Source organism: Lagopus muta, chromosome 6 (assembly GCF_023343835.1).
Source record: "Lagopus muta isolate bLagMut1 chromosome 6, bLagMut1 primary, whole genome shotgun sequence".
Taxonomy (NCBI): Eukaryota; Metazoa; Chordata; class Aves; order Galliformes; family Phasianidae; genus Lagopus; species Lagopus muta.
In genome coordinates this window covers 1,455,619-1,468,302 of record NC_064438.1, presented here as the reverse complement: position 1 = coordinate 1,468,302, position 12,684 = coordinate 1,455,619, and the positions used below count along the sequence as shown (strand labels likewise).

The following is a 12,684-nucleotide window of genomic DNA, read 5'->3' as shown; positions in this document are numbered from 1 at the left end:
AGAAATTATGCTCTTCATCATATGTGGAGCTTTATATTCAATTTGCTTTCTGTGAGAAGTTAACTGTGTAAGGCTTATGTGACCCTCCACTAGAAGCTGAACAGCATTTTCAGTTTCCCAGCAAGCAAGGTCATTTCTCTAATTATGGCTTGTTACAGTAATTCTAATTCCTAGTTCCACATTTTATCTATCATTGGTAGCTGTTTAAAGACAGGTTGCTATTGTAGTGTATCTTAGAAAATCTCAATCTTTAAATAAAACCCTATAAACTTCTGTATATTGTGGTAGAGATCTAAGTAATTTGAACAGTTGCCTGCCAGAAAAAATCACTGACATTACCTAATTTCTTGTAGGCCATCATCTGTTTAGTGGCAGCCATTTAAATTTTTTGAGAATGCTGAATTGGACAGCAGTTCACTGTTGCCAAAAGAAGTTGTCCAAATTCCTCTCCCTATTCTTGGCCATGCCATCTTCTTGTTCCCTGGGCTACAACTAGTGCTTTTCAGTTCTTGCTGAGCTAATTCAGCTCTCTAAGGTGGAAGAAAACCAACACAGCTGCAGAAAAGCAGAGACTTTTCTCTTGGCTTAGTGACTTGAGTTGGCTAACTAATGTATGAGATGTGTAACTGAGCCAGCACGAGGAGGGAGAGAAGGATTGCAAAGTCAGGACTAGAATCATAGAATTGTTTGGGTTGGAAGGGGCCTTTAAGATCATCTAGTTCCAACCCCCTGCTATAGGGAGGACACCGCCCACTAGAGCAGGTTGCACACAGCCCCATCCAGCCTGGCAGAAGAGAGAGTGTTTGGTCTTTCTTGGCACAGAGAATACCAGTTGGGTTTATTTTTCTCATGAAATGTTATCCACGTTTCTCTGAACCCAGAAGCAGTGATCGAAGTTTTATGTCTTACTGCTGTCAGCGTAGATCTTACTTTTCTTACATAGTTTGAGAAGAGCTGCAGTCTTGCTATCAATAAAAAAGAAGAAGAAGTTAGAACCTGTCGTATTTTTCTGAAATCACAGATTATGGAACATTTTATTTTGTTTTCCCATTATAATATTTACTGTCCCTGCCGCTAGAAGAACTGGGTGGTCTCAAATGGACCTATTGGCCATAACATCAAACAAAATAAGGTGATGGTTCTTCACACAGTATGCAATTAAAAGGTGAAATACCTCACCATTGTGTGAACATTAAAAAAATCATGGTCTCAGTGGGAAGTTAAGCAACTGTGTAGAGGAGAAAGCTTACTAAGTGCACGGATACCAAGTTCAGCTTAGGAAGTCCTTGAACCGCAGTGGGAGGCTGAGTACGTGCCTGGTTGAAGCATCACATTTGCTTGTTCAGTTACTACCTCTTCTATATCTGCCTTTGGCTACTCTTGAGCGTGGGGTTAGGTATCCATTTGATCTCATCTAAATGGCTCCAAATGAAACGAATGCAAAAGAGAATGAGGTTTTTTGTTCTAATGAAAAAGATGATGAGACACGGTGATTTGAAAATGACAGGATTCTTACCTGGATTTTTTTCCCTCTGAGTGCATTGCTGTGTATTTGTGATGTTAGCAAACTTAAAGAAACACAAAGGAGAGTTTCTCTTTAAGCTTTGAAAACTATTTTTTTTTTCCCAAATAAAACTTTCCATATATTATTTTGAAACATATAATTATATACCAAAAGCCTTGAAGGGAGAACTATATTTATTCATGACTCATTAGTCTAAAAACTTTTAGACTAATTTTTAAAGATGGTGCAGGTAGAATTGTAACTGCATTGTTAGAATATCCTGTCAATATACAAAAAAAAATCTGTCATGAGATTAGTCTAGGCAAGCTTAATATTATACAGGATTGAAGCTGTCAGTGATAAACCTCCTAGGAAGATCCTTATGCGTTGTACTCCGAGTGTTATTAAAAGGTTAAATTCTTCTCCTTCCCTTCAACATTCTCTAAGGCGAGAAAAAATTGCATTACTTTTAGCTTAGCTTCCCTTGCAAATTAAATGCTCATCTTCATTATTTGACACATTATCTTGGTTAATTTAACCAAATAATAGTAGATTCAGGATATTAAAATATTTATTTTATCTGTTGTATTCTGGAGACGTAGTAATGGCACAGGTTACTTGATAAGACTAAAATATTGTTTGAATTAAGTGCTCAATTTTCTTAAATTTAAATCATAATAGCGAGCATCATGATTTCCAGTTGGACTTAATTCTACAGTATGTTCTCTTGACAGTCTTTTATTTATAAGAAAATTAGAGAGTACATGGTTGTCTTACTCAAGATTGTGGAGGAGCCAGAAACTTCCTGTTTATTTGTTTTATACAGTGATGTAGCGAGCTGTTGTTGTTTTTAACTGATGCTTTAATTTCCAGAGGTGTTACTGTACACGGGTTTATAAAAAGTGGTAAAACAGCCATCCCAACTCCTGGGTGAAATGAAATTTGAACACTATCAAGTTGTTTCATATGATTGTGCAACCACTTGTTTGCTGTCTTGCCTTTAAGTGCTCTGGGTTTGCTTTCCAGAAGTGTCCCCTTTCATACCAAAACAAATAGTACTGCTGCTCATGAAGCACACTGCTTTCCTCCCACTGCCTGAGCAACTCAGACCTGTTGTATGTTACCCTTAGGAGGACTTTTCTGAACAAAGTTGTTTTCTTTTTATAAGCATAAGCCTTGTTGGTATCACAAACAAACTGTATAGTGAAGGAGTGCGGGTCTGCCCTGGGTACTCTGTAAGACCCCCTTCCTACATACCTTTAAGATGCTGTAGCCTTGACAAGGTCATTGATGGTTAAATGTTTTAAAGATTATCAGTGGGAGGGTTTTTGTTGGTAGCTGAGGTCAATTATAAAAAGTTAACGTTGTTTAGTTAAAAGCAGGTCTGTACCTGTTCAGTCTAGGCCTCGAAGCAGTTTCAGCTACTTTAATTAGCTACTCTTATTTTTGTTAGACGTGCTATTCAGCCTCGCTGGTAAGAGCCCTCCTCACTTGTCAGTGGAACTGAACTTATCATCTTTTTAAAATTGAAAAAGGTAATCTCCAGAGAGGTACAAAACAGTGATTTGCTAAATATAATTATACAAAATACAAGTTATCAGAATTTACCTTTCTGAAGTATGCCAAATATCATGACTTGGATGTTTGACAACTCACTTTTGGCATGTGCTAATTAAATGCAAGTGACACAGAGCATATCCCCTCAAGCTTCGTAAATGTGGACATTAGTAAAGTATCTTTTAAATGGAATTTCGGGTGATTAAAATAATCGCATCTTATAACCTGCAGCAATTTGCAGAAATGTTTCATCGCTTCACAAAGACTCACCTTAGGTCACAGCACCGTGCCGTACAGCTATCTGGGGAAAAAATGATCAATACTGATAGGCTATGACAGGCTTCTGGCAGCTCCAGGGCAACCTGTCTGCCTTTGTGCAGCAGATTAAAAAAAAGCTATCTGTACATTACGGTGCTGCAGTCTTATTTTTTTCCTCTTATAGCTCTCATCGTCTTAAGTAATTAAGGTACAAATGATCTCTGGAGTTTTTCAAAGACCTTCATGCCATTCAGTATGCAGACATTTAGTTGTTATAAATGGAATTTATACTGTGTTGTCTTACGGTCAATTTTGTTCCTGGCTCTTTGTTCCTTTACAAGTGTTGGTGCTTCTCCTCAATCCCATCTTGGAACAGGAATACTTCTGATGCAGGGGGATTGCTTGGGGCTGGAGACTTTTTTGTTAGTAATGCCTCATATATAGACATAAAATTTCCATCATTACATGAGATTTTAGTTGCATTTCCTTTCTCATACCTTCTCTCTTTGTTTTCTGTGCTCTCGCTAAGCTCCATGCCTTAAAATTTTGTATCTAATTCCACTGCTGATCCCTCTGAGTAGTACAAGGCACTCCGTGCACAAAGATGTTCAGAATGTCTCTAAAGTGTTCAGTAACCTGTACAGCATAGGGGTGAGAAGATCCATAAATAGGAATTGTTTTTTCTCCTTTATTTTCAACATGGTTATATGCTGGAATTCACAGTGCTGGTACTGACAGTACAGCTTTTTCTTGACGTCTGTTTTGGCCATGAAAGCAAGTTGTTGTGGTAAAAGGCCACTGCATAATGGTCACAATAAACTATTTTGTGTTCTTATCTGTGAGATCAGAAGAGGTTTTGTCCTGTAGACAATATGCATAACTTGTAGGTAAATAATCTCTTTCCCTTGTATAGTTTCACGCTTCACTAGTTACTCACCTGCTACTTAGCTGCAGAATACTCTTTGTTCAAAAAGAATCAGAGAAGGCTATGGACTGTTGTGTGACTTGTGGTGACTGGGCCCAGAAAAGAGACTGCAGCTGCACGAGTCTCATTTGTCTATGCGCCTTATTAGCTAGAGAGTGAACTTCACAATGAAGGCTGCTGGTGGGACAGCTCTTTAGTAGGGAGGCTAAGAATAAAGATTTGGGCTTTTCTTAAGTTTTCTTGGCTGACTGAAACACACTTAAGTGTTGGTTCCTAATGTACAGAATGGAGATGGTCCTTTTAGTGTAGCTTTGGAAGAATAAATGTAACTGTTGAGAATGTATCCTAGCCATCAAACAGTAAGTCCAAAAGTTATCAGCAAAGAAAAACACTTGTAAATATTTCACCAAAGTTATCAGCAAAATAATCAGCGAGCATCTGAAATACCTGTGCTAACTGGTTTGTTTGTTTATTTAGAAAAAGAAAGCTGTACCCCTATGGTTTTGAATAGTAACATAACTATTGAAGCCAGGGCACAATGGATGCTATCAGAAAAGCCCCATATGGGTGCACTTTAGATCTTTTGAATACCACAAAAGTTTAGTGACCTAGAAATGAATCAATAAAAAGCCATCCTCTATGTGACAAATTGAAGAACTGAGGGATTCTTACAGATGCATTGACTTTAACAATTCAAGATACACTGTTTGTAAAGGCTCTCTGAGACACATTTAATCCTTTGAGTACTGTAGCAGACCATAAGGTGTTTTATATTTAGATCACTCCCCAGTATTTATTTTCCTGCTTTTCCTCTTAAGTTTACTGTTATGAAAATCACAGTAAGAAGACAAAAGGAAAAGCTAATGCTGAAGTGATGTTCTGTCACACCAAATGGAAATGTTTTTCTTTTGATAAATTGAAAATTCCTCATTGATTTGCAAAGCATGGTTTAGAAGGGTGTGTCAGTGTAAAACCTTATTTAGTCCTATTACACTACAAATAAATCTATCAGTCAACAGAATAAATTAAGGGTAAGTCAGTGAAAAGGTTTATATCCTGTTCCCTGTCACGTCATTCTTGCAGTTCAACTTTTCAGCATTTCAAATAAAATTTGAAGAAAAAATTATCCTTAACTACTCCAGCCTTGTTCCTTGTCATCCATTTCTAGAATCAGCCATGTGAGCAAGAACTATTTCTCCAGGAAGATTAGGAATACACCATTATCAAATGTTACTTTTAAAACTTTCTATTCATACTGTACTTATTATGTCACATCTACATTACATGGGCTTTTTATAATGTCATGAAAATACAGGCGGGTGTTTTTATTTTGCTGTTTGTTTGTTTTGGTTGTTTGGTTGGAATTTTTTATTTACAAACATTCTTGTTTCCACAGAGGAAGATAAATATGGGGTTTACTCCAGTCTGCTGCTGAAATATTTTCTCGCAGAGGGAGTTGTCTGTGGACATGACTTGTTTGTTGCTTCTGCTCAGGACCCTCCAGCCAACATCTTAAAGGTAAAGACTCGTAGCTTTTAGCTAGTGAAGTTCTTATTTCTTGATGAATTTAAGTAAAATTTATATAGTAACAAGTGAATTCATGTTGGTGATCCACAAGAATATGTTGGGAAGTACGGAAGTATTTACACTAGCCAGATTTGGGAATTAAATTTAACTTGCTAGCCTGCTTCTGCAAAAAAAAAAATGGAATGAGATCTTCCTGAGGATCAGTCTAGAAGCTACTTATCCTTCATTTTGATTTTGGAGAAAACCCAGACCGACGAGCTGGCTAAATTGAATAGCTTGAATAAACCCAACTGCTGTCCACAATCTAAGAACACAGAGTAGTGGAGCAACTTCTAATATACTGGGGAGGGAGAGAAGCAGCATACAATTTGCACAGATATGTTTTGCAGTTTCCTATAAAAAAGAAGAATAGCATTTAACATCTTAAAGTAAAACCTCCTTTATTCAGACTTTTCGTTCTGACTGGCTTTTTTATACCACGAAATATAGTCATCTTTAATCAGGTTGTATAGAAAGGTTCCTTTCAGAATTCAATGAGCTTCTAATCACACACTGATACTTTCCACTATAGGGAAACAGTCCTCATTGACACTATAAAACATACAGAAGTATGGGGGTACTCTTAGAACATTTCATTAAATATTTTATATCTTTCTAATGCTTCTTTTTTTCTGATAACACAAGTAATGTATAATTTGCTGATTACTTCTGCATCAAGTGTAGCCTGGCATTTTCTTTAAGAGTATTCAGAGACTATTTCTGGTCAAGATGATTGCTTTTCATTTTCACTACCTGGTGATCGTAGATTGTGCCTCATCTGCTCAGTATTATCTCCAGTATTCATGAAAATGTGTATTCCTAGTGAAATGATATGCTTGTAGTTTGAAAAATCTTAACTCTTTTTTTTCAACCATCTTCATCCTCAAAAAAATTTGATTTAGAAATTAAATTTTTCTCATGTATTCTTTTATTTTATAGTATAATCTAAACAAATATGTTAGAATTTTATTGTGAATTATGAGTTACATAATAAATATATTTTTGCTAATGTCTGTGCTTAAATAAGTGTTAATAAAATCACTGACTGATGGACCTCATTGCATTTGGTTTTTTTCCCATTAAAATCAAATTATCAAATGTAATAAATTTAGTGCATTGCATTCAAATGTCTTAACATTAACCACCTAATGTGGATTTCATCATTCTTTATTCACCTTCAAATAAATTGTTTATAGCTTGTCATAATTTTCATGATTCCTGTTCGTTCAGCTGTTGCTTGCTAACAGGCACTGTTAGTACTTCCGTCTTTGTACCTGCTTGAAGTTCTGGTCAGTCAGTCTGATGTTGTTCACTGAGCTCTGCTGTCTGATTTTGGAATGCTTTCCTTCTTACTTTTAGGGATAGCCACTAGGTAATGGCAACTACCTTCCTCTGTGGTGGTGTTACTAATTCTGAAAAGGTGGACAATGTTACTGCAGGAAAGTTGAAGAAAACAATTTTGTCTTGTCTTCCTCCTCCATTTGTAGAACAATTTTGTCTTGTCTTCTTCCTCCATTTGTGTTTTTACATATCCGGCTGTTTTCTTGCCTATGCTTTTCTACTTTTACCTCAACTGTTCAATACTTCATTTACTTAATAGACAACGTGCAATAGAGTTGATTTCTCTGATTTGTGTTGCTGTCTTGAAATTGTTTCAGTGAAGTAACCCTGTAATACGCTAGGCATCAAAGTAGAAAATTATGTGCTTTCACAGTTGGCAGGCTGAGGTACTTCTTGAAAAGCGAGGATGTATTATCTTAAAAGACATCACCTGGCAGAGTTGGTCTGAGACTGGCATTGGCCACAGTTAGGTGTCCAAATCATACAAGCAAACTGCTTTACTCGACCTCTAAAAGAGAGGACCTTCAGGTGCTTCAAGTCCTCTCCTGGCAGAAAAATGAAGTCAGACTTTTGAGACAACTTATCTGACCGCTGAGAATAAGATTGCGTTGTATTTAATGAGGTTAGCAATTAATTTATTTTCAACGTCTGAATGGACTGTATGCTGGAAAGGCAACACTGATTCTGATATGTGTCAACCTATTTGTGCTTGTTTTTTATTTTATAAAACTGAAGTATGGATTCAGTGTATTCTACAGTATTCCAGCCATTGTACATGAAGACAATTCTTTATGTGCCTTATGTCTTTATTGTGTGGTCACCCTATCTATAGATCTCTGCTGAGATGCCATAATTGCCCTATTCTAATTTTATGATGTGATTGGAAGTTTCTTGAACCTATAACCAAGACAAATATTGCTGGTAGTAGGAAGGGGAAAAGACATTCTCATAGACCATAATTATCTTGAAATTGTGTGTAACTAAAAGACAAGCAGTGGATAAAAAGCCCTGATCAGCTGCCTAAGATATATTATATTACCACCCACCAATTTATCCATCATCCTTTGAAAACATATTCATGCCTTTTGTAGTCAAAGCTCCTTCAGGAAATTGGCATTAAGACGTAATGCTGAAAAATTATACACCTCTGGTAAAGCCTACAGAACTATATACATGCTGTTTTTAGAAAGTATTTGTTCAATTTATATTCTTCAACAAAGGATAACTTTTTACTATAAGAGCATAAGGAGTGGGAATCAAATAGACTACAATATATGAAATAGTGTGGTACGCTTCCTTGATCGATCATAAAACAAAACTGATTGCATGGGTAAATGCAAAATTAATTCAATAATAATGTTTCCTTCAGCCTTCTTATATTTTGATGTTCCATTTTCAGTACCAAATCTGATTGAGTTTAGACTGCAAATTATGAAAAACTATTTACTCAAGCTCAAAAACAGAGACTGGTAAAAAAAGATGCTTTTTTTTCTTGAGTGTTTCCTTAGTTTCGGTGTGTTCAGTGGTTATATTTTTTATGGTTATAATTCAAAACTCTCAAATTTGTGCCAATTGTTTTGAAGTTTTATGTAGTGCATATGTTTGAGAATGGAATGCAAAGTTTAATATATGGTTATGTTTATTGCACAGGAAATCTTAATGTTTTTGAAAGAAAAAGCTAACAAGGGGACTGTGTATTCTTTTGAACATCCCCACAGATGTACTTCTGTACTTTCAAGGTGGTCTTTTTGGAGGCTCACATGCAAGAACAGAGGCTAAAGAACACTTCCTCCAAACTAGTAGTCCACGAAAGCTTACTTTGGAATAGCCCAGGAGAGTACTACTTAGAAAGAGGATGCTTTTCCTATCTAGATTAGGCAGGACAGCCTTCTTAAAATGAAATGCATTCCCCACAATTCCACCTCCAGTCAAGTCCTACATCTCCCCTTGAGCTCTGTCACCCACTCAGTTTTTACCTTGTATGTCTGGTATCATTGTACTTTTAAGTACAATAAGGGAGCCGCAGTGGAAAGAGAAAAATGCAACATCACTTGATAAGGAATTTGCGAGGTGCATGTGGGGGAGTATAATGGCTCATTGAAAAAAAAGAAAAGAAAAAGAAAGAAAGCAAGGTCAAAAGACTTGGCAGAAAGTTTTACTTACAAGCAAAAACAAAAAAAACCCTATCCCAAATGTTTTCCACAACAACAAAAAAAGTGAAAGTATACTTGAAATACAACAGTTTGCTTATGTGTGCTGTTTGAAAAAGCCTGCAAAAATTCAGTCTCCAGCACCCTGGTTAAACTGACTTGACCTGAGGAATAGAAGATGCACACTTACTCTTTTCCCATTGAGAAGATGACTGCAGAAATTAATAAAATATATTCTTGTTATTTCCAGGTTTCTTTTGAAAAAAAAACAAGCAAGTACACACACCAAAAAAGAAAAAAGCTTAAGCTCAAATATTTTAATTATATTAATTGTACTCCGGTTTTCAGTGTTACAGAACTACTTTGAACTTGACACATTTTACATGGGTGTGAAAAGGTATGCTGGAAAATAAGTCACTTCTGTTTGAAAGGATTGAAATCCTGTTACGAGGTCCCCACACTGAGAACTCTCAGGAGTGTAAAGCTTTGTCTTTTGTCAGATGTTTGGACCAATTCAATAAAAAGGTTTTCCAGAACCAGGCTTAAATTTTGTGTTTCCTGTCTGCCAATCCTTGGCTGCTTATTAGGATATTTTCTTTCACCTTTCTACTGAAATGATAAGCTTATTTTTAAACAGAGATCTTTCCTGGCCTGTTAAATGTATCATAGGTGCAAACATAGTAGTATTAAAATAAGCAAAATTTCAGGCTTCAGTGTTGAGAAATTACCAAAAAGCCTCGTAGAATAGTTAATTAGTAGAATCCATATTCTCAGTTGTGCACTGAGAACAGTAGTTCACTATCCCTGAAGTTGTTTACGAATAATGTTTGCTGCTGTTTGGTATGAAACCTGTTCAGGCCAGGGCGTTATACACTGCAGCAGAGTTTGGAGAAGTTTGGATAAGGGTACTTTCATTTTATTTAGTGTCTTCACATTGGTTCTCTTGGTCCAACATTCCCCTTTTTGTTGCATTTTTGTTTTAAAAAGGAATCATGAATTGATTCAGAAAATGATGAAATAAGTAAGAAAACATTATCTAATATTCTCATGCATTCCTGGTTTTCAGTGTTGTGAAAGGGAGCCACAGTGGGAGGAAGTAATAGCAAAGAGTTACTATGGAATGGCATGGCTGTAGGGTGAACTTCTGTGTGTGTGAAGCAAAGAATGTATTCATTCGGTTTAAAACAAAACAAAACTCTTAGAGTACTTTCAGTTAACTGCTTTTTTTTTAATTGCATAAAGCAGTGGAATTCTACCTCCCTTTTTCTCTTCACACAATTCCCATTTTTTGAGGCTGGTACTTCTGAATGTCAAAGAAAAATTTCCGTGCAGCTAACGACCTTACCTGGAGATGGAAATAAATTGTGGTGCAAGGGCCTCTGAAAGAAAAAAATTCTATATCCAGTCATTTGTGTTCTTTAACAATAGACCTTGTCTTCACAAGTGTTTACAATCAAAACAGAATCCTCCTCCCTTTTGGGAGTAGGGCCCTTTAAACTGACATTTATATAATGCATTATTGAAAAGAAAATATTTACCCTTCCTTACTTACCATCTGGTGTCCTTTAAATACTAAAAATTAACATAATGAAAAAGCCTCAAATTCATGTGAGTTTAAACTCTTTAAATATCATTGCAATTAGAGATCAACAGTGAATTGCAGTTTTTTATTTCCCATGTTTCTTTAGCCAGACCTGTGACAATATTACACTGTGAGATAGCTGCATAAAACCGTGTGCACAACGTATTTATTGCTGCAGAAATAGACAATGTTTCAAATTCTTAAGTACTATTAATTATACAGTTATCAAAACCCATAAGGATCAAAGGATTTTATATAAGTGGGATTTCACATACAGCTTGGATTATGTTGCTAAATAATAGCACAGTAGTACTTCTTTAGCAATGTAAAATAGCTTAGAGAGGAGTATGATGCCTATGGTTGGTGTAATGCATTGGTAATTAAGAGGGTGTGAGGTTAAGCTTCATTAACTGCTGTGGGATTGTATCTTGGATTTTATTATCCCCTAGAGAACATAAGAAGTGAGAGAGGTCAAACTGTTAGAATCTGATTTTTCTTAGTGCATCTGCCAACACAAGGCAAGCAAAGTAATGTGGCAGAGAACACAGAAGGACCTAGATTGCTAGCAGATGCAGGTTGTACATCATTTCATTACGCAGATAAAAGATTTATTAACGAAATAAATTACTTCTTGTTTGCAATAAAACCGTCATCAGCTTGCTTTGTGGGGAAAAATATTGTAGTTGCATTGTCATTTGTCTGAGCACTTCAGATAAACCGTTTGTTGCCTTGTCTTAAAAGGAAGGAATTAATTTGGGAAAAAAAACTTCCAAAACTTCTTTTTCTCTCTCTTTTTCTTCTTTTTTTTTTTTTGCTTTTCCATTCTACTGCATCTCACTCTAGACATGGATGGATGCCCCAACCACACCATGCTTAATAACTTTAGCACTTGTCTCCCTTCTGTATTTTCATGCTGCATAGCAGATGTATTTTATTTGACCCCAAGTAATGTTGTATATACATTTTTAATATATTTTAACTAATGCACTGCTACATGCTTTGTTTTTTGGTTTTTGTTTTGTTTTGTTTTTATATATACCTTATGCAAGACTTCTCTTTTTTTAGCCTGGGAGAATGTAACAGTTCTCAGGACTTGACACAGTCATGCCACAAAATTGTCAGTCCCAAAGCTTTTCAAAGCTATATGATGTGGGAGCCGAGATATTTTTAAGCAGAAATAGGTTCAATGGAGATAATATAGGCTGACAAATTAACTCTCATCTTCCTTGTCTTTTGTTTTTATAATGAGCGCTTTCAGTTCCAGATTCTAGAAGTAACTTTTAGATGTTTTAGTCTTTTACTCCAAAATTCTGATTTTCATTTTAAGAATACAGGTCGATTTAATCCTAAACAGGCAAACTGTTCTGAATCGTTTTTGGATTCAGAAATCATCAAAATGGAGTTATCCTTCTGATAACCTCGGCAGAATTTTCAGTGCTTTTTATTTATGGTAGAGATGTCTAGTTCTCAAACAAATGATGATTTAATAAGACTGCTGGAAACTAATGTTTGTGTTTGTAATTAGTAAGTGATCAGGGAGAAAGAGAGAGAAGATGTGCTAAAGCCCCGATTTGCTATCACAGAATCACAGAATCACAGAATGGTCAGGGTTGGAAGGGACCTCAAGGATCACAAAGCTCCAACCCCCTGCCACACACAGGGCCACCAATCTCCACATTTCATAGCAGCCCAGGCTGCCCAGGGCCCCATCCAACCTGGCCTTGAACACCTCCAGGGATGGACGGGGCATCACAGCCTCTCTGGGCAAATCTAGGCAATCTTCCATACTCAGATATTTTGA

At 36.2% G+C, this 12,684-nt stretch overlaps 1 protein-coding gene across 2 annotated transcripts in view; it reads left to right on the top strand.

Moving 5' to 3' along the window:
- The window catches only part of ELP4 (elongator acetyltransferase complex subunit 4), a 122,925-nt gene that overhangs the window by 6,343 nt on the left and 103,898 nt on the right, over window positions 1–12,684 (top strand). For both annotated transcript variants that reach the window (XM_048950067.1, XM_048950066.1), the window contains exon 3: window positions 5,641–5,762. In XM_048950067.1, the coding sequence (XP_048806024.1) occupies window positions 5,641–5,762 (122 nt within the window). The remainder of the gene's footprint in view (window positions 1–5,640; window positions 5,763–12,684) is intronic.